At 46.0% G+C, this 26,035-nt stretch overlaps 1 protein-coding gene across 1 annotated transcript; it reads right to left on the bottom strand.

Annotated features, from left to right (window-relative positions):
• Positions 1 to 12,812: 12,812 nt before the first annotated feature.
• On the bottom strand, positions 12,813 to 24,093 carry LOC120980892 (RNA-binding protein 4B-like). Its single transcript, XM_040410255.1, has 2 exons — positions 24,025 to 24,093; positions 12,813 to 13,881 (listed from the first exon to the last, which is right to left on the bottom strand). The coding sequence occupies exon 2, from the start codon at positions 13,836 to 13,838 to the stop codon at positions 12,813 to 12,815; it is 1,026 nt and encodes a 341-aa protein (XP_040266189.1). The 5' UTR covers positions 13,839 to 13,881; positions 24,025 to 24,093.
• Between the last annotated feature and the right edge of the window lie 1,942 nt (positions 24,094 to 26,035).

The following is a 26,035-nucleotide window of genomic DNA, read 5'->3' as shown; positions in this document are numbered from 1 at the left end:
TCATAACTTCGGCGGAACTACTGCTAGCTATGGGACTTTATTAAAACCGGCGTCTAAAACGCCAGTCTTAATAAATGTGCCCCTTAGACTTTGAGTATATTGAAGAGAGATCATGTAACTGACTGTAAAAGCCAGCCAGCAGTGACCACAAAGACTTGAAAAGTCTGGAGAGCTTGCTCTCTCCATTATAGTCTATGGGATTGATGGAAACAGACTATGACCAGCATCTACATCTAAATATGAGCAGACAGAAAATGTGTTCTTCCCATAGGTGGTGGTCCCAGAAGTCTGATCTGAGAAATGATCATACTACAATTTTTGCTCAAAATGAGTAGAAGGCAGTAATGAAAAAAAAACTGCCCAAAGGTTGGCATGTGTTATGATCTAAGATGGGCTTCATATGATAACTTAAAAGGGAACCTGTCATCAACTTTATGCCGACCTCACTGAGGGCAGCATAAAAAGGTGACAGAAATGCTGATGTCAGCGGTGTGTCACTCATGAGCTAAAAGAAAGTGGTTGCTGAGAACCAGCATCATAACCATTGCAGCACAGGCTCGGAAAAGAGTCAAATCTACCTGAGAAGAGTCCTGGTTATTCCTAATCTCCTGCTCTCTCACCCATCTGCTGATGATTGGCAGTTCTCTCCGAGAGAGAAAGGGAGAAAACTAGGTAGAAGACTGTCAGTCACCAGCAGGTGGCAGGAGAGCAGGACTTTATGAATAACCAGGACTCTTCTCAGGTGGCCGGGACTCTTTTCCAGGCCCAGCCTGCAATTATTGTGACGTTGGTTCTTGGCAACCACTTACTTTTAACTTTTAAATGACAGACCGCTGAAATCACCTCACCTGTCTTTACTTTATTCTGCCGTTAGTATGGGCAGAATAAAGTTGATGACAGGTTCCCTTTAAAGTACAACATGGTACGACATGTGCCAAGTGGAATTTGAAGCTGAGCAGATAATTAGGCTACGTTAACATGGCAATTTTAAATCTATAAAATACAGAGCTACTGTGGAGCTCATTTCAAAAGAAATTCTTTTTCAGCTGTGTAAATGCCTGCAAAATACACATCCAATAGCAAACAAGCGTATTTGGAGTGTGTCTGTGATGGTACTCATTCATCCAGGTCATCGTATATCAGTAATAAGTCAAAGCAACTGGATTTGTTGTATCTTTTTCTGAAGATGTATCTCTGGTCACCTGACTGGCTTTATTCAAGTAGAATAACTCGTACAAAGAACCTCTGGCATTAAATACTGGCGACTCATGTTTTAGTCAGCATATCTTGTTTCTCATATTCAAAACAAGGTCAAGGAGCTAATGGAGGTAAGATTTTGATTGGATTTTCATGACTGAAGCTATGAGATGTGATTGAAGTGCCTTGGAAGGGTTGTTAGAACAGAACTGTAAGTGGCAGATAATAGATGCTGCACCCCTCCACATATATTCAAGCTTGGGTCAAAGAAGCTATTTACGTTGAAAGAGAGAGAACAGCATTGTCAGTTGCAAACCATAGATATCACCCCTCCAACTTCAGTCATGCAAATGCAATCAAAATCTTACCTCCATGAGATTCTTGACCTTTATGTTAATTATGCTATACAGATTATGTTGACTGAAGCATGAGTCGCCAGTATTTAATGCTGGAGATTCCTTGTATAGGTTTTTCTAATTGAGAAGGCCAGTCAGATGATTATGTCTTCAAGAAAAAAAAAATACCAGAAGCCAAGTTGTTTTGACTTATTACTATTGATACAGTTGCAAGAAAAAGTATGTGAACCCTTTGGAATGATATGGATTTCTGCACAAATTGGTCATAAAATGTGATCTGATCTTCATCTAAGTCACAACAATAGACAATCACAGTCTGCTTAAACTAATAACACACAAAGAATTAAATGTTACCATGTTTTTATTGAACACACCATGTAAACATTCACAGTGCAGGTGGAAAAAGTATGTGAACCCCTAGACTGACATCTCCAAGAGCTAATTGGAGTGAGGTGTCAGCCAACTGGAGTCCAATCAATGAGATGAGATTGGAGGTGTTGGTTACAGCTGCCCTGCCCTATAAAAAACATACACCAGTTCTGGGTTTGCTTTTCACAAGAAGCACTGCCTGATGTGAATGATGCCTCGCACAAAAGAGCTCTCAGAAGACCTAAGATTAAGAATTGTTGACTTGCATAAAGCTGGAAAGGGTTATAAAAGAATCTCCAAAAGCTTTGCTGTTCATCAGTCCACGGTAAGACAAATTGTCTATAAATGGAGAAAGTTCAGCACTGCTGCTACTCTCCCTAGGAGTGGCCGTCCTGTAAAGATGACTGCAAGAGCACAGCGCAGACTCTCAATGAGGTGAAGAAGAATCCTAGAGTGTCAGCTAAAGACTTACAAAATTCTCTGGCATATGCTAACATCCGTGTTAGCGAATCTACGAAACGTAAAACACTAAACAAAAATGGATTTCATGGGAGGATACCACAGAGGAAGCCACTGCTGTCCAAAAAAAACATTGCTGCATGTTTACAGTTTGCACAAGAGCACCTGGATGTTCCACAGCAGTACTGGCAAAATATTCTGTAGACAGATGAAACCAAAGTTCAGTTTGGAAGAAACACACAACACTATGTGTGGAGAAAAAGAGGCACAGCACACAAACATCAAAACCTCATCCCAACTGTGAAGTATGGTGGTGGGGGCATTATGGTTTGGGGCTGCTTTGCTGCGTCAGGGCCTGGACGGATTGCTATCATCGAAGGAAAAATGAATTCCCAAGTTTATCAAGACATTTTGCAGGAGAACTTTAAGGCCATCTGTCCACCAGCTGAAGCTCAACAGAAGATGAGTGTTGCAACAGGACAACGACCCAAAGCATAGAAGTAAATCAACAACAGAATGGCTTAAACAGAAGAAAATACGCCTTCTGGAGTGGCCCAGTCAGAGTCCTGACTTCAACCAGATTCAATGCTGTGGCATGACCTCAAGAAAGCGATTCACACCAGACATCCCAAGAATATTGCTGAACTGAAACAGTTCTGTAAAGAGGAATGGTCAAGAATTACTCCTGACCGTTGTGCACGTCTGATCTGCAACTACAGGAAACGTTTGGTTGAAGTTATTGCTGCCAAAGGAGGTTCAACCAGTTATTAAATCAATGGGTTCACATACTTTTTCCACCTGCACTGTGAATGTTTACATGGTGTGTTCAATAAAAACATGGTAAAATTTAATTCTGTGTGTGTTATTAGTTTAAGCAGACTGCGATTGTCTATTGTTGTGACTTAGATGAAGATCAGATCACATTTTATGACCAATTTGTGCAGAAATCCATATCATTCCAAAGGGTTCACATACTTTTTCTTGCAACTGTATGTATTTGGAGTGTATTTTGGCAACGTCAGCTTGTGAGGTGGCACTTCTTGAAGCCTATTTGAAAACCTGAAGGCTGACAGCAGAACCCATAGATTTTGGCAGGACCAGTCATCCATCTAATGTGTATGGAGGTGTCCTGACTCTATGATGAGTGTCGGGAGGAACACGCATTCGGCTGATGTAAGCTGTGCGGACACTTAACAGTTCATTGCGCCTGTGATAACACAATTATACAGATAATGTATTAACAGTGTAGTGACCTGTTTACTCACCTTTCAGGGATTCCCACAAACTCGCTTTTCCCCTCTTGTTAGAACCCAACTTTATCTGCTATTTCACGCATTCAACCATGATTTTTTTGGGGGGCAAAGGGGTTAAAAGTTCGAGATTTGTCTGCAAAAGAAGACAAAGGTGTAGGTTGTTGCATCCATCTTTTCAAGCGGAGAAAGCGTGGACGAGGCGGAATAACAGCGGAAGGGTGCGGGTGAGGAGCGTCACGGAATCGGAATCCTCAAACACAGTTCAGTACACGACTCAACTATTTAATTACAAAGCAATTTGTCACATTCCACTTCAACATAGGATATTTAACGACCAAGTTTTATAGTCAAGGTCCATTCATTCTTAATCCAGTCTGTTTTATTTAACGATATACCCAAAAATCTACTTTATTACTGATTTTTTGTCATGAGTATGGGACATCTATAACCAAAAAGAAGCCACACATTTTGGCGGCGGGGGGGGGGGTTAGATCAAACTATCTTGACATAATCTCCGAAGAGCCATTTTAGTATGTAGTATATAAGATGAATTTATGATGAGCCTTTCCATACACGGTGGAGGCAGCCATTTTGTGGTCATCCCAATATTCCTAAGGCCTATTCAGTTCATTGAGGATCATATCTGGCTTTCTGAATACTAAATTCTTTTTAGGAAAGACACTGGATTTCACGTGGAAAAATTAGTGAAACCACTGGCAACCAATCTGATCACTTCTTTCATTTTCCAACCTGCACTACCAAAAATGAAAGTCGGATTCTGATTGGTGGCTAGGGGCATTTTTTTTTTGTACTTTGTTACATGTACTAGTATTTTTGGGGGTAGATTAGCTATAAATTGCAATCCTTGTGTAAGAAAGGCTAAGAATGTTATGTCTTGAGTAAGAATGAATGGCCTTTTGTTTTCCACATTGACAGGCAAAAGGAAGGGAGGAAAACCAGTTATGGGAAACGGTGCAGAAAGTTCGACAAAGACCGGATGCAACGTCATACTGAAACAATGCAGCGTCACGGGAAAAGCATTGCGTGGTGTCCTTCAGGATTAGGTTCATTGCATCTTTCTCATCAGAGTCTTGTGAAATATGGAATACTGTTGTTGAAAGGTAAGGGAGAAATAAAGGTGAGGAAAGGGAAAGAGCCCGGATCGTAGGCGGAAGGGTAGCAAACGGTTATTTTTTTCCGGCAAATAACGATGGAGGGAACAGTTAGTTCGGAATTTTTTGCAAATGAGGATAAAACTTCATAAAAACGGAGGTTAGAGAAATAGAGCATGCAGGGTACACATGAAGCTTCGAGACAAGCAGTACAGTCGCCTGATCGCCTCCCTAGACACCTTTCACCAGTGCGCTGTCTTTAATCATACATGAGTACTCTCAGGAACAGGTTTAACAGATTTTTTGTAAAACACATGTAAATTCACATGGACGTGCCACTTTTGACCCACTTCTGAAAGGGGCTGTTAAGGATTAGAAAAATATGGTTGCTTTTTAGAAAAAAAGGTGAGGTATAGGAGCTCAGCTCTACTGAAGTGAATGGGGCTGAGCTGAAATATCGGATAAAACTTGTGGACAAGCGTAGTACTGTTTTCAGAAGAAAGTAGCCATGTTTTTCTAATCCTGGACACCCCCTTTAAAGGAATTGCCCCATCTCGGGGAGGGGAAGGCAGAGTTACGGAAATGGACAAGCGGCCAGCGGGTTGATGTTTCCATAACTGCATAGCTTACATTCACTGCTATGGAAGTAATGGAAACATCGACCCGCCGGCCGCTCGTCCATTTCCATAACTCTGCCTTCCCCTTCCCGAGATGGGACAACTCCTTTAAAGGGGTTGTCCCATTTCAGCCTTTCATGATCAAGATGGGAATAACCACCGGCCAGGGGTGGGTGGACTTATGAAAACATCCAAGCGGCCAGTACTCCACCGTTTCTGCAACTCCCAATTTACGGACCAGCGTAGCTTGCTGTGCAATACTGTTTCCCATAGCACTAGTGTATGTAAGCTATGCAAACAGTATTGCACAGCAAGCTGCGCTGATCTGTAAATTGGGAGTTGCAGAAACAGTGGAGCACTGGCCGCTTGGATGTTTCCATAAGTCCATCCACCCCTGGCCGGTGGTTATTCCCATCTCGACCATGAAAGGCTGAAACGGGACAACCTCTTTACGAACTGGGTGGAGAGTCCGCCATACTATTGTCAATTAAAACTTCTAGACTGGCTGTTCTCAAAACAAAAAGTAACACTGGGAAGCAATGCCCTACAGACAGCAATGTATTAAAGGGGTTGTGCAGCCAGTACATATTGATGTCCTATCCCCAGGATAGGTAATCAATATCTGATCGGTAGGAGTACAACTTCCATCACCCCCACCAATCATCTGTTTGTAGAGGAGGCGCTGTGAGCGCTACTTCCTCTTCAAGATTACTCTGCATCGCCTTGGAGGTGCCCTGTAATTAAAAGTGCTTGTTCCATTCACATGAATGGGACGGGCACCTGTAATTATACTGCACTGCCGCTGCAAGGGAGACGACACGCAGTGTAATCTTGAAGAGGAAGCAGAGCTCGTATGAGGGCCACCTCTTCATATCAGCTGTATGAAGGGAAGGCGCGTGTGCCGTCTCCTGTCTCTCTTCCTGCTTGCCATAGACATAGCACATGGAGCGCGACTTCTCTTCATGCAGCTGATCGGCGGGGGTCCCTGGTGTCGGACCTTCACCGATCAGATATTGACGACCTATCCTGAGGATAAGCCATCAATATGTGCTGGCTGCACAACCCCTTAAAAACCCTGCTGTTTATACCATACAAAAAGGGAAAAAAGTCAAAAGGACCTCAACCACGTAGCCCCATCTGTAACTATCCAAAGCAGAAAGCGGCAGCCCTCCACAAGCAATGGAAAAAGGGTCCTGAAACGTTGGAGATGAAACACTTTTTATTAGCTGTAGAGTACTACTTCTTTCTATTTTGGATATGTGCTGTATATAGTGCCCTTCTGGCTAGATACCTCTTGACATACAACTGCTTTGGTTAGCCTAAAGCTGGGCAGTTGTGCCAATGCAGGTGGTTATCCAGAACCACTGGTGAGGCCCCATTAGACTTTGCTTTTTCTTTTGCTATTACATTTGATGTTTTACTCTCTATCGACCATTGAACTATACGCTGAAATATCCAAGCTGTCCTTCTAACAGTGTAGAAGTACCAGTCCAATTATAAGGGGTATCGCTAGGAACAGAACTGAGCCTTCCGGCAAGTCCTACTGTCCTTTGGCCCTGACCGGCACTGGCTAAAGAGGTTGGGTATTGTATCATATCAAACAGCCTCTTGCAATAAAATTCTAGGCGGTGGTTTGTATTTTATGTCAGAATCGGCACGTGGACCGTATAAAGTACCTAATAACGATGCATTCCCGTATCTGGACTGACATTTACCCTGAAGACATCTATCCACTTCTTTAACAACTCTTGAAAAACTGGAAAAAGTATACATCAAAACAGTGACATTAATAAATACATTTTACCTATGTTTATATAGTTATTCTTTAATATATGTATGCATTCTGTCTCCTACACATAAAGTCGTCATTCTTTTATCAGTAAGCTAAGGTTACTTACACATCTTAACTTTGTACAGATTTTTATGCAACACTAGATAGCTATACATTATAACAACCAGTAGATTGGAACATATCACAAACTATGGAATGGTAAGTCGTGCTGATCAGAATAGGAGAATGGAGTATATTCAGATATTTACTATGGTTTACACTGTTGTGTGAGCGACTAGTGCGCTCAACTGGCATGCTCTTAATAGACTACTAGAGGAAGACATGTCCTTATTTCTATTGTACATTCAGAAACTCATTCAGCGTAGGAAAAGTTTTGTGCTTCTGCCAGAAACATAGAAGCGAAAAGGATCAGATTCTTCGGAAGGTTTTGTCGAGGAACTTCTCTATGTTCCCACAAGGGTGGAATCATTTCACTTCTCTCCTTTAAGCCTCATTCACACATCAGCGTTCCACACACGTGCGCTATACATGTTCTCCACTGACAGCACACGTAACCATTCGTTCTAATGTGTGTATTCACACATCCGTGTTTTACCACGGTTCGTGATTTTAGAACGGAAGTCTAAAGTTTCTGTTTTCCATTGTGTCCATTTTGCTCAGCATCCCATGACGGAAAGAAAACTGCAGCTTGCTCTCCGTTATGGGAACACAATCAAAAGGGAACGGAAAGCAATTTGGAGCACTCCGTTCTGTTCAGTTACGTTTTGTCCCCATTGGCAATAAATAAGGACAAAATGGAAGCGTTTTTTTTTTCCGGTGTTGAGATCCTCTGCCGGATCTCAATACCGGAAAATTGAAAAGCAAGTGTGAAAGTAGCCAAACACGGATGACATATGGAGAGCAGAGAATGGACACAAGGACCACACGTGGATCCTTCACAGACATCTTCACGAAGGCATCACTAACCACCTTTTTTATGGATTTGAGTACGGACACGTGAATGAGGCTTTAGACATCAGAAGTTTACATTTGTAGGAACCCCTCTCCTTAGGTCCTGAATGAAGATGCCCTAATACTTAGTAGATGGTTGGAACCCTTTGGCTGTCACTGGCCCCGACTCTTGGATTTTTATCTGTGTGTGTACATATATATCTCTCTCTACACACACACATACACAGCAATGGGTACACTATTCGATGTACAACTTAGCACCTACAACAAAACGTGGCCAGCTGCAATCCAAGTATGGTTCCCTTTTCATTTACTGAGGACCTGTCACCTCTCCTGACACTTTAGTAAATAGCAGGAGCGTCTTTCTCATTGAAAATCAGCAAACACAAACGCACGCCCGCACCCCGCTGATAGAAAGCCTTGCACGGACCCGGAGTAGGGAGAACTTGAAAAGGAGAGAAGAAAAAAATAATGTCCAGCAAAAGGCAGACTTCTAAAACATCCATTTACGGACATCCATTAAAACTACAATTCCATTAATAACACCGTCTACGCAGTTTCACACCCACAGGTTCTTAATCATGGAATTGTAGTTTTAATGGAGATCAGTAAATGGACGTTTTAAAAGTCTGCCTTTTGCTGGACATTTTTTCTCCATCTTTTTCTCATTCCTCTGTTACTCCTTCTGAAAATATAAGAATGAATTGACAACTGGGCGCTAAAAAAAAATAAAGTTGTCCAGCTAGCAAAAATTGTTTAAAAAAAAAAAATCAGAAAGGCTTAAAAATAAAAAATAAAGTAATACTTTGAGATTCTTTGCTACTTCCATGCCAATGCTTCCTGTGTCCCCCCATGGTCTCCTGGCCACCGCAGTGACTCACCACAACCAGTCAGTCACATTTCCGTTTCAAGACGCATGGGAAAGACGTGAAGACCATTTGGGAACCTGGGAAGTGTTGGAACGGGAGCAATGGGTTAATAGATGAATATTAATTTTCTTTTTTGCTTGTTTTTTAAAAAAAATTTAAGCCAGGGGTGCCCAACCTGCAGCCCTCCAGCTGTTGTAAAACTACAACTCCCAGCATGCCCGGACTGCCTACAGCTATCAGCCTACAGCAGGGCATGGTGGGAGTTGCAGTTTGACCACAGCTGGAGGGCAGCAGGTTGAGCATGCCCGTTTTAAGCCAGACACTTTTTGAGCAAATTACCAACCGGACAACCTCTTTACCACTCAATAGGATGTGTACACTAACCCTGTTAGCAACAACTGTACAGTATCAGTGTGCACGGACACATTTTTACATTCCAGGAGGAATAACAGAGGAGGGGTACCATGCATAGTTCTCAGGTTATTCCATGTAGAATGCATGTATTTACTAGCCAAAAGATCCTCTCTAATTCATAGATTGTACATAGGTTAAAAAAATAAAATTAAAAAATGAGTACTGCTAACATAATTACACAGTAGAATTGGGGCACTGGGTCTCCTCCTGGGGGAAGGGGGGGAGACCGTAAATAAAACTGATTCTAATCAAACCTGTAAATGCGCGATGTCTCCTATTGACGTCCATCTAGACTCATGGCCAAGCTCCGTGAGCAGCTCATGCAAAAAAATAAAAAATAAACTAACGACTACAAGTAAGACGGAAGCAGCATCTGCTGGATCAGCGTGCTCCACGAAGAAAGCCAGCTTTATACAGTTTTCTTAATTAGATTTTTAAGATCCATTATTATCCTACAGGGAGATCGGCTAACATTAGAACTGTAGTGTGTATGTATGGAGCCTTTACCCTGTTGAGCGCTTCAGTGCATTTAGATTATAATGATATTTTCATATATTTTACATTTCTGAAAAATAAGTAACAGTCTATTCATTTCTAGCACTGGTAAGGAGAGCTTTCCTAGCTATACTCAAGAAGGAAGGGTCTTATTCCAGGAGGGTTCAAGGGGTTGCCTCATCAAGACAATCCCCATACACTATATACGATTTACTCTGTCAGGGTATATGGATGTCATGTTATATATCACATATAGACTATGTATTAGCATTGTAACGCCAGGTCTGGGGCATACTGACGATTGCTGTAATTATTCTATACTCTCAGTACACGTCATTGGAAAAGTCGGGGAGAATTTGCATTATACAATCCCAGTCCTGCCATTTGATCTAACAAGCTAATCTGTCTTTACTCTCAAGTATCCACGATGGATAGTCTTTGTTCAAAAATGTTTTCTTACATTCCTTACGTCTTATATAAAAATAAGCCTGAAGTTGATTAGGTGCTAGTTTTCGCTTTATACAATCTGACGTACTATATGCCAGCTCGTCATGGATGAGCAGCGTGCTCTCTATGGATTTCAGGTGGTCCAGCCTAGATGTAGTATATTGTGCCCATAGGGGGTGGCTACACTGTGAATCTGCCACGTTTTACGTTACCAATAAAGAGGATGAGATATTAAGGGGGTTGTCACATCACAGACGATGGAGGCATATCGCTAGGATATGCCCCGACTGTCTTATAGGTGCGGCTCGGACCGCTGGGACCCGCACCTACAGTACAGACCAAAAGTTTGGACACACCTTCTCATTCAAAGAGTTTTCTTTATTTTCATGACTATGAAGACATCAAAACTATGAATTAACACATGTGGAATTATATACATAACAAACAAGTGTGAAACAACTGAAAATATGTCATATTCTAGGTTCTTCAAAGTAGCCACCTTTTGCTTTGATTGCCAAGAGTGTGCCCCCATCATTCTCTTGATGAGCTTCAAGAGGTAGTCCCCTGAAATGGTCTTCCAACAGTCTTGAAGGAGTTCCCAGAGATGCTTAGCACTTGTTGGCCCTTTTGCCTTCACTCTGCGGTCCAGCTCACCCCAAACCATCTCGATTGGGTTCAGGTCCGGTGACTGTGGAGGCCAGGTCATCTGGCGCAGCACCCAATCACTCTCCTTCATGGTCAAATAGCCCTTGCTTTCAAAGTTTTCCCAATTTTTCGGCTGACTGACTGACCTTCATTTCTTAAAGTAATGATGGCCACTCGTTTTTCTTTACTTGCTGCTTTTTTCTTGCCATAATACAAATTCTAACAGTCTATTCAGTAGGACTATCAGCTGTGTATCCACCTGACTTCTCCTCAACGCCACTGATGGTCCCAACCCCATTTATAAGGCAAGAAATCCCACTTATTAAACCTGACAGGGCACACCTGTGAAGTGAAAACCATTTCAGGGGACTACCTCTTGAAGCTCATCAAGAGAATGCCAAGAGTGTGCAAAGCAGTAATCAAAGCAAAAGGTGGCTACTTTGAAGAACCTAGAATATGACATATTTTCAGTTGTTTCACACTTGTTTGTTATGTATATAATTCCACATGTGTTAATTCATAGTTTTGATGCCTTCAGTGTGAATCTACAAATTTCATAGTCATGAAAATAAAGAAATCTCTTTGAATGAGAAGGTGTGTCCAAACTTTTGGTCTGTACTGTATATCGAGTACAGAGCCTCAAAAGTGGTGGAGGGAGCACTGCACACGCACAGTCGCCCTCCATTAATTTTCTATGGGGCAGCGCGAAAATAGCCGAGCACTGGCTCGGCTATTTCCGTTGGGCCCATAGAAGTGAATAGGAGCGGTGGCCGGTCATATGCGGTGCGCTCCCATTCACTTCTATGAAGACAGAGCACTTGGTGGTGGCCGGACTGGAGTCCTCCAGCCACCACCTTACAGGGCTCCGTTCACGATATAAGTGCGGGTCACAGAGGTGGGACCCACACCTATCAGATAATGGGGGCATATCCTAGCGACATACCCCCATTGTCTGAGACAACCCCTTTAAGAAATTTAATCTAGACACTAAAAAATATGCAGCGTAAATTGACCTGTGGTGCAGATTTTAGAGCCACATCCGCAAAATCCGCATTTTGCTGTGCATTCCTTGCAGATTCTGACAAATTTTAGAAACGCTGCAAATTTGAGAGGAAATTTCACTGCATAACTATCTCCCCATGTGGCTGTGCCCTCACGGGTTTTACCCAAGGACCGTATTTGTCACCTATGCACCAGGATGGCTGATAAAATTCAGAACCTGATGTGTCTAACCTCTGGGAGACACCCCGCGATCCTGAGAAAGGGGGGGGGGCTCCAAGTGCGCATGTTAGTCCACCCATGGGACTGACAGATCGCTGTCCTCGTAGAAGTGAATGGCATAGCGGACCACCCTGCGCACTACCACTCCATCCACAGAAGGGATTCGGGACCACCCGATTCTCAAGATCTCTCCGAGGGGTCCCCTGCAATCTGATAAATACTTTTCAAGGAATAACCCCTTTTGTTCCTCAGCACATGTTAGTACCAAGCTTATTAAATCATATGTAATTAATACTAATTAGTGTTTCCCATGTGCCATGGTCCCTACTAATCCTTCATATACTTGAAGTACAAAGACATATATATATATAATCACTGAAGGTAAGTCCTTATTCTGGAGAAGCATGCTGTTATTTAGCTTCTCTAGCCTGTAGAGTACAGGAGCTACGTCACTGACTAGATTTAGCATTAAAACAGTATAATAACCATGTTCCCATTTGCTGCGCCCCCAGAGGATTTTATCCCACAAGTCGGTTAGCTGTCAGGTAACTTCTTTGTAAACTCTGTAAAGAAGGAAGCAGACTGGGAATAGAGGCGAGGGTGGTTTTGTGCGGCTTAATAAGTTTGGCTGTATTGGCCTGCATACCCGTTAGCATATTTCTCGTAGTACTCGGCGGGACTGTAACCTGCTGCTCCTAAGCTATACTGGGAGAATGCAGATGCGTAGGCTTGGCTGTAACTCTGGCTGTAGGCTTGAGATGCACCATAGGGATCTGCATATTGTGCCATCACTGCTGCCGCTGCTGCCGTTCTTCTCCCCACTGGACTTCTGTCCCTGTATGCCGCAGGAGCCAAGGCTGCATTGATTGATGGTGGTGCTGGGGGCGCAGCGGCCACAGGGGCAGCGGGCAGGGTTGCAGCCGCCGCAGCCACCACGGCAGCCGGAGTGAGGGCTCTGTCATATGTAGCTCGAGCACCAAGCCCACTTCTGTCGTAGAAGTCATACGTGTACCTCTCATAGTATTCCCTCTCGTACCATGAGCGAGGTGAAAATGGGGAAAAGGGAGCTGGGGGCGGTGGTATGCGTCCACGGTGGAAATAGTAAGCATGTGGCGGCGGGGGAGGTGGTGGGGGAGGTGCAGCTGAGGCCGCCACCACAGTTGCAGAAGATAGCTTGGAGTTCTTGGGGGCATTATTGCTCTTAGACAGCGTGACGAAAATCTTCTGGTCTTCCAGTGGAGTGTCGTTAAGGTGCAAAATGGCATCCATGGCTTCCCTCTCCTTGGCCATGTGCACAAAAGCATAATTTTTGACAATGTCACACTCTACAACTTTACCAAATTTTTCAAACAACTCTTTCACTTGTGACGTAGTTGCTCTGCTTGATACATTTCCCACATAGATTTTGGTAGCGTTACGTATCTTTGAAGTCGCATATTCCACAGTGAGATGAGAACCATAAAATTCTTGTTTATGCAGCTCACCAATGGCACGATGGGCATCCTGCTCGCGTTCCATATGAACAAAGGCATAATTTTTGAGGATATCACACTCATTTACCTGCCCGTACCTCTCAAATAGCTTCTTTAGTTCATCAGGAGAAGTAGATGGTGATACACCACCTACAAAAATCTTCACCATGGCTTGGGGTTCTGGTCAGGTTTATACCAATACTTTTGCTCCCCTTTTAGGCAGAAACAAAGAAAACAAATATTAATAGACAATATTTACGAGAACAAAAATTGAATTTTTGTACTTACCGTAAAATCCCTTTCTCGTTCAATTCATTGGAGGACAGAGCACCATGGTATATGCCCAGCTACCACTAGATATCAAAAAGGTTGGCTCTGCCCAGGTGGGCTATACCCTCTCCACAGCCACTAGGCTAAATCAGTTTGTACCAATAGCAGTAGGAGAGAGAAACAAAAGCGAAGAACCAACATGTCCTGGACCGGGAAAGGAAACGAGAACAGCAGCCCGGTGACAGGAAAAGAAGTGAAAACAAAGGGTGGGATCTGTGTCCCCCAATGAATTGAACGAGAAAGGGATTTTACGGCAAGTACAAAAATCCAATTTTCTCGTTAAGGTCATTGGGGAACACAGCACCATGGGACGTCCCAAAGCAGTCCCCGAGGGCGGGAAGGAAATCTCATGCAAAAAGTTGGACGCACAGGTGCTGGAGAACTCTGTGACCCACACGGACCGGGAGAGGCCATAGCATTAAATGGTTCCAAAGAAAAAAATATAGGAGACCGTCAGGATTCCAAGGACAAGTGCCTGGGAAAAGAGCCCAAGAAGGAACAAGGGGAAACACCCGGTTCCTCTCGAGGTGGGATAGGGAGCAAGGCAGATGTCCTGAGCAAGAACCAAGAGTTGAACAAGTGCGCACTAAAGAGCCCGAGGAAGGATCTGGAAGAACCAGGGCTCCTCCTGAAGAAACAGGAGAGTAGCACAGCAACGACTGTTGGTAACGGCCTAGCGCTCTGCATATGGAAGGATGCTCCAGGAGGAGAATCCATAAGAGGACAGACCCAACAAGAAAATTTGACTATGAGGGTACCTGGCAGGAGGAAAAATGCCTGGAAAAGGAACGGAGCAGTCCTTAACCAAGGAGAAAAACTTCCTGGAAACAAGCTAAAAGACCCTGTGGACTGCCCTTCGGCAAAAGGAAGGTGCTACTATAAAGGCCTGGAAGCAAAGGAACCCGACCAGAAAGAGGACCCAGCAAGGAGAAACTCTAACTTGTGGCAGACCAAAAACATGGCCTGTCTGTAAAGGCCAGGGTAGAGAGGAACCATGGGAAGGGAGCGAGCCTCTTCCCGCAGCAAGGCATGTGAGCAAAGAGAAAAACCCTATGAGAAGGTGGAAACCCCATCCTGCTAAAGAAAGCAGCCAACCCCTGGGGGAGGAGGGGGTCCTAGGTAATGGCCAGGAGAAGGGAACGTAAAGACCTGGTTCCCGTAAAAAAGAGGCTAGGATCGAGCCTCCGAAAAACTAACAAAATATTGCTGTGAAATGTAAGAGCAGAGAATCAGTATACCTGGCCACATGAAGTCTCAGGGAAAAGGGAAACAGTAGCAGGCCCTGGTAATACAAGAGGAGACACACGTCTGAGAAATATTGGAGTAGAAGGGAGAGGACTCCAAACAGCCTAAGGAGGAACAGTTCTCAAAATGAGGGAAAGCTCCATCCCAAAAGAGACCAATACGATCCAAATTGCAAACCGTAGCATTAAACTCCCAGATACCAGGTACTTGACCTGGGGAGATGGAAAAAGCCTATGGGGACCCAGGAGGGAAAAGAACCAAACTGGGCCCAAAGAAGCAGCTGTCATACAGAGCATGTGCGGTCAGAGATGCCACGAGTAGATTCCCCAAAGGAAACTGGCCAGCTAGATGGTCAAAGGGGCAGGGACTCCAAGCAGGATTACCCAGACAGAGGCTCAAGTAGGGTCCACAGAACTGGACCACATGAGGACAATAATAGCCAGAATATCAAGGGAAAAATGAAATGTATCCACCATAGGGAAAAAAACATCAGCCATGGTTAACCAACCATCCCAAGAGTAGTGGCTAGCATACTGGATAACACTGCTCCGGAATGGGAAAGTACAGCAGCCTGGATTTTGTAAAAGAAAGGGCAGACATCCATATGTCAGCAGAGGATGCAGAATTCGCCAGGGGAAGCAGAGAGAGACTACACGGACATGTAGAAACCAGCTACCGGCAGAGCACAATGAAACCCCCAAGGAAGGGGGAAGAAACTGACAGGTGCAGAAAACGGCAAGGCCCAAGGGGACAGCACTACGGTCATGTAGCACCACTAATCCGCGAATCGAAGGGGTTACAAGAACACCCGGACCAAGGAAGGACTACGGGACCATATCCGATACCAGGGCGAGCAGCGGAAAATCCCACCCACCAAGTAGGCGTGTGGCGCTCACTAGTCCCGTCACAGCCATCTCAGCGAGGACGTCCAGCGATGACCCGAAAACTGCAGTAGCGGCTAGTGCTCACAATGCTTCGTATCCCTGCAGGATAGAGCATTCAGTGGAGATCCAGGAACAATGTCAGGACTGGACCAAGTAACTCTGTGAAAACAAAGCAGAAAAGCAGTAAAAACAACGCAAGTACTCCATCATGAAATGAGATAACGCGACTGTGCGGAATACAGTAGTACTTTATAGGGTTGAAAATCTAGCATGACAGCCAACAACCTGCGCACGCGAGGGGAGTGTGGTTGTCTGGTGCAAGCAATAAAGTAAAAATAATGCCTAGTACAGCGGCAATGAGAAGATGTGGAAGTACTGCACGGGGTGTCCGATCTGAAGAGGCCAGCCATATACCGGATCTAAGAATTGCAACTCTACTCCGTCCAAAAAGGGGGGGGAAGAACATATGGTTGCCAGGTGCATACTCCAACCACGATGGCCTGTCGGATATAGCGCCTTGAGATAGTACAAGTACACCGTCGTTGTCGGCGGTAATCAGGTGCCAGATGCATACTAGAACCAGAAAAGGGTGATGAATACAGCGTCTGGGGATGGGACCATCACGCAGCATGAAGAGGGGCCCCATGATTGCCTAGCACACATTAGAGCCAGGAAAATACACCCATTAATGCAGGAGCCGTATGGGCCACAGATTGTACCAATAGGGCACAGCACTTGGAGATACTATAAAAACTCTGTCTGAATGGGAGTAATCTGATTGCATGGTGCACACGATAATGAGTGGAGACATAGCTACAGCATCTGGAAATGGCATAGGTACTGCGCTGATACAGTAGAATGACTGCGTGATGTGTACTAGAACCAGACATGTGTAATGGCGAGAAAAACGGCTGTGTAATGCAGACCAAAAACCAAACAGATGTGAAGGCTACAGCATCTGGAGATGGTACAGGTACTCCACTGAAGAAGGAAGCAAGGTGGCTGCATGGTGCACACTAGAGCCAGACAGGTGCCATGGCTATAGCAACTGAACATGGCATGCATACTTCGCCTGTGGTGCAGAATAGAACCAACAGGTGTAATGGCTACAGCCTCTGGAGATGATACAGGTACTTCACCTAATAAAGGAGTAATATGGTAAACCAGGGCTCCCCCAGTAATATGTTGCGTGGTGCACACCAGCCCCAGGATGATGTACTGGCTACAGCGTCTGGAGAAGTAATACGGTGGCCTGGAACACTCTCAGACTAGGAGAGTGTGTTGAATATAGCCCCTGGAATAGAGAATTTACTCCAGCTGAAAAGGAGATACCTTGGAACGAGGAAAGTCTGCCGAATACAGCATTTGGCAGTGGTACGAGTACCCCCCTGTGAAGGGGAAGGCGTACGTACCTGGGACACCACATAGGTGTGTTGGCATGCTAAACACAGTGACGGGTAAAGCGCCACATACTGGAGAGGCGGCAAGCTGACTTACCTGTGTGGATAATATCCTGTGCAGTCAGGGGAGTGCCATCTGAAAATCCACTAAAGGGGATACCAACCCTGGAGAGGAGAGGTTCCTCAGTGGACATTTGTCTTTGACCACCCAGAGAGATTCTGTATTGTGGAAGACCGCCTGGTGCTCTGTTCAGAGTCAGAATCGGTGCAGAGGTGTCCCCCGAGGAGGCATAAGATGCGCCAGGGAAGAATACATCACCAGCCTCAGACCTGTCCTGGGGGTGACCCGAGGATGCCGAGGAAAAGCGGGACTTAGTTGTGACAACCCGAGGTCGTTTGAGGGACCTGGTGTCCGAATGTGCCCCGTCCGCGGAGGAGTCCCTGGGAGGGGCAGAGGCGGCCGCAATTTGGGCAGGCAAGCGGTCCAGCCACTCCACCATGGATTGGGAGAGTCGGACAAGATTCTCTATGGCTTGTGACAGGGAAGAGGCCCATTCAGGAGGGAGCGACACAGAAGGGGTGGTCAGGGAGACATGAAGGGCCTGGGAGCAAGGTACTGCGCACAAACAGGGAAGGCTGACCGCATGGCAACTTTTTATCTCAATGGGCGCATGTAAAATACATGGCGACCAGAAGCGGGGGCTGGGAATGAGAGTCCTCTCTGGAGGAGGATAGGGAGCCTAAAAAAGAAAAACAGCCAGGCAGAGGCTGTCCTACCGGACCCCCGGTGCCGTGTCCCCGAAGAGGTGCTGCAGCAGCTGCAGAAACATGCAAGGAGGTTTGCTGGCAAGATGGAGGCTCTTTCTTCTTGAAAAAAAGAGGTAAAGTGGAAACCTCCCCCCACAGGGTTAAAACTTGCGCTTGGATAGGAGGGGAAGACAACCCCTCCTATAAGCTGAGAGGAACGAGAAGGGGCCAAGAAATAGCCCGGGAAGCGAGGGGGGGGGGGGGGGGGAGTAGACGCAGCCTAGGCGAGAAAGAAGCCGGGGCCTTGATTAATGAGGAGGCCGGAAAAGGTGCGCCATTGGCGAATTGGAACCCTGGGAGACCTGAGGCCCCCCGGAATGAAAAAAAAAACGGGTGAGGAGCGATGCTCAGGGAGGGTAAAACCGTGGCAAAAGGAGCACCAGGGACCTGAGAACAGGCCGGGGAAGAGGCCGCCAGGGAGGTGAAGGATACCCAAGGGAGGAAAGAAAATGGGGAAAGGACGGACCTAACCAGGCCCCACAAATAAAATGAATCCCATCCCTTGGCCAGGGGGACCTCTTGGGGCAGGGACGCAGGGGAGAATACTTACTGTCCGGCGTCTTCAGGCGCCGCAGGGTCACCCCTTCGGCAAACTCAACACTTACGTGGGATTGCCGGCATGCCACTGCAGATGCAGTAATGGGGGACTGGGTGACCGGCGTAGGTACTTCAAGTACGCGCCCGCAGAGGGTGCAACTAAAGTGGTAATCCACGATGGAGCCCCATCCTGCAGCAGGCCGAGACCTGCAGAAGAAAGGAAAAAATAATAAAATAAAAAATAAAAAGCAGCAAGACCTGCAAAAAACAGAGCAGGTCATGTCTGCCTCCTACAGACACTACACTAAAACTGAATAGCCTAGTGGCTGTGGACAGGGTATAGCCATATAGATATCTAGTGTCGCCTCCTAGTGGTAGCGGGCATATACCATGGTTCTGTGTCCCCCAATGACATTACCGAGAAATAGACAATTTGCATTTACACTGACTAATTTTCTATTCATCAGGATTCAGGCTCCTAAACTGCCACCTACCTGTTATCTAGGATGGCGGCAGCTTCATAATGAAGATCTTTTATCTTCTTAGTGATTCGGTCACCCTCCTGGCTTGTTTGACCAGGAAGGCCAGATATGTCATCACAAATCGACCTCCGGTGGCATCCGGCACATGCACAGTGCACGTACGGAGCCGGGGTAGTGCCCCTCGCTTCACTATGCTTGTGATGACATACCCCATCTGAGAAATATCATTCGAGCCAGGACGGGGACCGGCAGGCATGACTCTTCCAAATAGCGGCTCTTCTCCCAGGACTCCTGAATGGATTACAATACAGCAACCAAAGTGCTTTTTCTTACTTATGTCAAATCGCTAAGAAGAAGAACATCTTCGTGGAGCTGCCGCCATCCAGGATAACAGGTTGGTAGCGGTTTATCTTTTAACCCAGTTTCATTATTCCTCACCAATTTCCCAACAATGACCAATGCTCAATTTTTTAAGCTGAACTTTTTTTTCACAATTGCTCCTATAGATTATATATCCAAACCCTACATAGAAATGAATGCTGAAGGAATCATGACATCCAAAAACCAAAAGGATCCCAAGCTGCTAGGCTCCATGAGCGATAGCCATCTAAGTGAACGATCCTGCTCTGCAGGTACACAGAATCAAGGAGTCTGTCTGAACAAGACCCAAACATCCAGCCCTACTGGACACATGTCTGTATGGTCTCCAGGATCGACACTAAGGGAAGGAACCACACCGGCCCAAAGGTGGGAGAAAATGTCAGGAGCTTGGAAGTGTTTTCTGAGACTTTTAAACTGATGACCTATTCTCTGGATAGGTCATCGGTACCTGACTGGTTGGGGGTCCGACACCCGGGACCCCCGCCAATCAACCTTATTCTGCAGGTCAGTCCGTTTACAGCAATACCATGTAATTTTCTTTGTGTCGCCATATTCTGACACCCGTGACCTTTTTTTTCCCGCCTACAGAGCTGTGAGGGTTAAATTTTTGCAAGGCGAGTTTTATTAAGGGTGAAATTTTCAGGTACATACAATTTTTTTTATTATGATGTTTTAGTCACATAAACAGATCGTATATGTACTATTTCTTTTTTTCCGTTAGAGCAGTGTTTCCCAACCAGTGTGCCTCCAGCTGTTGCAAAACTACAACTCCCAGCATGCCCGGACAGCCTTAGTTTTGCAACAGCTGGAGGCACACTGGTTGGGAAACACTGCGTTAGAGCATTCACCGCACATGACGATAATATTGATGTTCATTGTTTATTTAGTTTTATATGTAAAATTGGGAAAGGGGGCGATTGGAATTTTTCACTTTTTTTCCAAAAGTATTTTTTTAGTCGTCTTAGGCCTTAGGGAACTTGTACTTGCATTCTGCTTATCATTTGTACCATAGACTGTAATCCATTACAGTCTATGGGATTTTCACCGTCTGTCTGTAAGGCCACGTCTTGGGTATGGCTTTGCAGGCAGCTTGCTATGACAGGGCTGGGAGACGTCACAAGGCCCCAGGCTATCATAGCAACCTATCAGAGCCCAGTGATTTTGCCACTGGGGCTCCACTCAGAGAGCCCCGTCCCTCTGTCTAATCCCACAGATGTCATGGTCGCTACTAGGGTGATCGAATCAGCTTCGGGTGAAACATCCGAAGTCGATTCGCATAGAACTTCGTTTCAATACTGTACAGTATTAGAATGTATTGGCTCCGATGAGCTGAAGTTATTAATACGAGAAGTCTCGCGAGACTTCACATAACGAACTTCAGAAATTGATTTATACTGTAAAAAAGAAAACATTTCCAGAACTGGTACCTTGGAACCGAACCCGAGTTCGGGAAATGGTTTTTTACAGTATACGTCAATTTCTGAAGTTATTATGCGAAGTCTGGCGAGACTTCACGTAGTAATAACTTCGGCTCATCGGAGCCAATACATTCTAATAATATTGAAACAAAGTTTTATGCGAATGTGAAACATCCGAAGTCGATTCGCTCATCCCTAGTGGCTACTAACAGCAGCATCTAAGGGGTTAAATGACCAAGATCAGAGTCATCTCCATTCCCTGTCAGTCGTGGAGTGTCTGCTGTATCACACAGAGTACGGAGCCTGCCTTATACTTCCCCTTAACGCTTCTGACGTACATATCGCAATAAAAAGAATAAACCACCCCATGAACATCTTAAAAATAGGAAAAAAATAAAAACATGGAATTGTGTTTTCCTGCCCCCCAAAAGAATTAATACATTTTAATCAATAAGTCTCATGGACCCCAAAACGGTACCAATCAAAACTACATCCCATCGCTGAAAAAAGAAGCCACATACGGAAAAATGAATAAATGATGACTCTTGGAATGTGCCGACTTTTTTTTGCATGAGAAGTAGTAAAAAACAACACATATTTGGTGTCGCCGTAATCACACTGACCTATAGAATATAAAGAACACGCTAAATATACTGCAGTCACTGTGAAGTCTAATTAAAGTGCAAAACAAACATTATCACAAGGAAAAAAAAAAAAAAAAGAAGATTAAAATCAATAATTGTTCTTAAACTGAAAATTTGAGATGATTTTTTTTGGCCAAAATGGCCCAAACCTACACCCAAGGTCGGGAAGCGGGTTACCACACCAAGCTCTGCCGTTTCCCTAATTCCGGCCACCGGCCGACTCACTGGATTGGGTTTGGGGAGGAGTTCTCGAGACAGGTTTACTCTCCAGAGGCAGGACCCCTTTAAACAGCTGCCTGACCTCTAACCCCTAGCGATCTCTAGAATGGAAGGACGACCGCTTTCTTCCAAGTGACTAGATTTGGAAATCTCGGATTCCCTGCAAAGGGCCTGTAATGCACGCGCATCCGCCCTAGTGATCAGCTGGGGTTAGGCCTACGGGCTATGTCCACATTTGGTAGAAGAACTGTAAAAGAAAGCTCCCACCGCATATGCCGAATGCACCCATAGACCCCTGAGAGGAGGGTGCCCTTCACCTCATCAGGCTGGCACTCCCTCTTTTTTACTAGATAGGAAAGCATAGCTGACTACATCTTTCTAAGCAGAGGCATCCGGTGAGGAAACGTACACTAGACTGTGTCACATGGATGGCCATAGTGAGAAGCTGGTCAGCGGCTACACAGGACCCAGCAGAAGAGTCCTCCGGGCAGGGTGGTCGCGGTCCTCCGGGGAGGCACATGAGACGCATTCCTGGAGAGCGCATGCTTATTTCCTATGCAGATTCCCAGGCTGCACCGGAGGAATGGCGGACAGACATCCGCTGGTTACGAACTACTTTTCCTATATAAACCAAACAGTAATAGATGGAAGCGAGAATCCAGGTGGTCAGAGGACCGGGCGCCTTCTGCCTTTTCATACTGAAACAATGGACACTACCAAGTCGCGGTGAGCGCCCCTACTACTGCCCCCATCATCTCCTGCACTATAACCTCTTCATGTCTCTCCATCCCTATGGTGAGCGCCCCCACTACTGCCCCCATCATCTTCTTCACTATAACCTCTTCATGTCTCTCCATCCCTATGGTGAGCGCCCCTACTACTGCCCCCATCATCTTCTTCACTATAACCTTTTCATGTCTCTCCATCCCTATGGTGAGCGCCCCCACTACTGCCCCCATCATCTCCTGCACTATAACCTCTTCATGTCTCTCCATCCCTATGGTGAGCGCCCCCACTACTGCCCCCATCATCTTCTTCACTATAACCTCTTCATGTCTCTCCATCCCTATGGTGAGCGCCCCCACTACTGCCCCCATCATCTTCTTCACTATAACCTTTTCATGTCTCTCTATCCCTATGGTGAGCTCCCCTACTACTGCCCCCATCATCTCCTGCACTATAACCTCTTCATGTCTCTCCATCCCCATGGTGAGCGCCCCCACTACTGCCCCCATCATCTCCTGCACTATAACCTCTTCATGTCTCTCCATCCCCATGGTGAGCTCCCCTACTACTGCCCCCATCATCTCCTGCACTATAACCTTTTCATGTCTCTCCATCCCTATGGTGAGCGCCCCCACTACTGCCCCCATCATCTTCTTCACTATAACCTTTTCATGTCTCTCTATCCCTATGGTGAGCTCCCCTACTACTGCCCCCATCATCTCCTGCACTATAACCTCTTCATGTCTCTCCATCCCTATGGTGAGCTCCCCTACTACTGCCCCCATCATCTTCTTCACTATAACCTTTTCATGTCTCTCCATCCCCATGGTGAGCTCCCCTACTACTGCCCCCATCATCTCCTGCACTATAACCTTTTCATGTCTCTCCATCCCCATGGTGAGCTCCCCTACTACTGCCCCCATCATCTCCTGCACTATAACCTTTTCATGTCTCTCCATCCCTATGGTGAGCGCCCCTACTACTGCCACCACCATCTCCTCCTCCATGTCGGTGCCCTCTCCTCCTGTGCCCACCTCCCTCCCCAGCCATTCAGGTAGCTGGCATCTCCCCGCCCTCCTTTGTTCTCTCAGCGCTGGATCTTAAGTTTTCTTCTGCTGCCCGGATCCCCCCAGCCCCTCCGGTCCGCGCCTTCTTTGTGTCTGGTGCGTTTCGCCAGGACACGACCCTCCCCGCCGGCCTCCGGTTCACACCTGCTATGTCCTGGCTATAACCGCGGCTCCGTCACGGGGACGCGTCCTCCTCCCCCCCCAGGATCACTCACCCGCTCCTCCGCTCTCTTCCACTCAATGCTTTCCACACAATCCGACACACAAAAGATGGCCGGCCAGCCTGGTCACACGCCGGCAACGCTGCATCGCCATGGCAACGCTCAGCCAATCACGGCCTGCCGGTACCCGGCTGATGGACGCTGCACGACCTCATTGATTCCTCTATTTACCTTACCAGCAGCGCGAGGCGTCGAGCCAAACCGCATTCTTCTGTCGAGGTCACGTGACCGGGGGGCCGCCGGCGGGAAAACGCTTCTGCCACATTCTGTTATCTGCCGCTATTGCCTTCATCAGAAAGAATAAAGGAGTTCTCTGCTTCTGCAGAATTCACTCTGAGCAGTTATACAACATATATTACTGGGTTGGCTCCACCCTAGTTACAATGCTGTCCTGGCCCCAGCAAGAATTGGGGTTGAAGGTGGAAAACCCCTTGAAGGCATTACTGTTATGGCACACCAACCATATGTACCATAAATGTGTGACAGGTGCGGGGCCCCCAGAGCCCTGGCTAGGCTCTCCTTCACCTGGGGCAAGGTTTGGTTCTGTATCTAAACACCTAGGCTCATGAAAAGCGGTTAATTGCCCCTCGGTCAAAGGGCACCTTCCTAGGGGCGCCACATTTCCTGACAAAAAATACCAGCCAAATTTACACGGGTGTGGGTTGAGGGGAGATTTGTTATTTGCTACCAATGCTTTGTTTGTGCTTTGAGTTTTATGATATCTTAATTAAAAAAATTATTAAAATAAAGAACAGCCAAAAATTATGTAAATGTGTGAACAGGTGAGCGTATAAAGAAGCAAATAATCACAAAGCCAGGAAATATACATTCCCTAAACCTATTTTGATGCAGCCCTTGTACCGTTGAGCCCTATGCTGGAGCCCAGTTTGCCCTATTGTTTTTTTTTTAAACTAATTGAAAACAATTACCATATTCTTCGCTTTATAAGACGCCCAAAATTAGGGGGAAATGGCCGTGCGTCTTTATAAAGAGAACAGAGCAGTCCAGGGCCAGAATTTTAACATCTAGCTGTTACTAAATGGGCAACTCCGATATGGAAGTGCTCACAAGTACACAGTAGGACCGGGGAGTGGTGAATATAGCACCTCTGGTGCTGGCTTTACTCACCGCTCCCTGGTCTTCTTCTGGGCACCCACTGTGCTGTATCCTGACGGCACACAGCGTCAGGACGTAGGCCCCGTAGATGCACACTATGGCCTGACGCTGGGCGACGTCAAGTCGCAGTGCAGCACTGCAAGAAGAGCATGCTGGATATCCCAAGTGGCAGCGCCGTCTGCAGCAGGAAAGGTGAGTTATTTTGATTATTGTTTTGGTCTGATCTGAGGTCCGATAAAGATTGGAGTCTCTGATCTGAGGTCTGATGAAGATTGGGGGGGAGTCTGATCTGAGTTATGATGAGGATTGGGGGTTTCATCTGAGGTCTGATGAGGATTGGGGGTCTAATCTGAGGTCTAATTAAGATTGGGGGCTCTGATCTGAGGTCTGATGAAGATTGGGGGCTCTGATCTGAGGTCTGATGAAGATTGGGGGCTCTCATCTGAGGTCTGATGAAGATTGGGGGCTCTGATTTGAGGTCTGATGAAGTTAGGGGGGTCTGATCTGAGTTATGATGAGGATTGGGGGTTTTATCTGAGGTCTGATGAGGATTGGGGGTCTAATCTGAGGTCTAATTAAGATTGAGGGCTCTGATCTGAGGTCTGATGAAGATTGGGGGCTCTGATCTGAGGTCTGATGAAGATTGGGGGCTCTGATCTGAGGTCTGATGAGGATTGAGGGTCTTATCTGAGGTCTGATGAAGATTGGGGGTCTGATCTGAGGTCTGATGAGGATTGGGGAGGTCTGATGAAGATTGGGTCTGATCTGAGGTCTGATGAAGATTGGGGGCTCTGATCTGAGGTCTGATAAAGATTGGGGGTGTCTGATCTGAGGTATGATGAGGATTGGGGAGGTCTGATGAAGATTGGGGGTCTGATCTGAGTTATGA

This window comes from Bufo bufo, chromosome 10 (genome assembly GCF_905171765.1).
Source record: "Bufo bufo chromosome 10, aBufBuf1.1, whole genome shotgun sequence".
NCBI classification, from domain to species: Eukaryota; Metazoa; Chordata; class Amphibia; order Anura; family Bufonidae; genus Bufo; species Bufo bufo.
The sequence above is the reverse complement of the archived record's forward strand: the minus strand, read 5'-3'. Positions and strand labels throughout refer to the sequence as shown.

Bases quoted from the DNA above. Each gene is read 5' to 3' on its own strand.
- LOC120980892 (XM_040410255.1), bottom strand. From the start codon at position 13,838: ATGGTGAAGATTTTTGTAGGTGGTGTATCACCATCTACTTCTCCTGAT.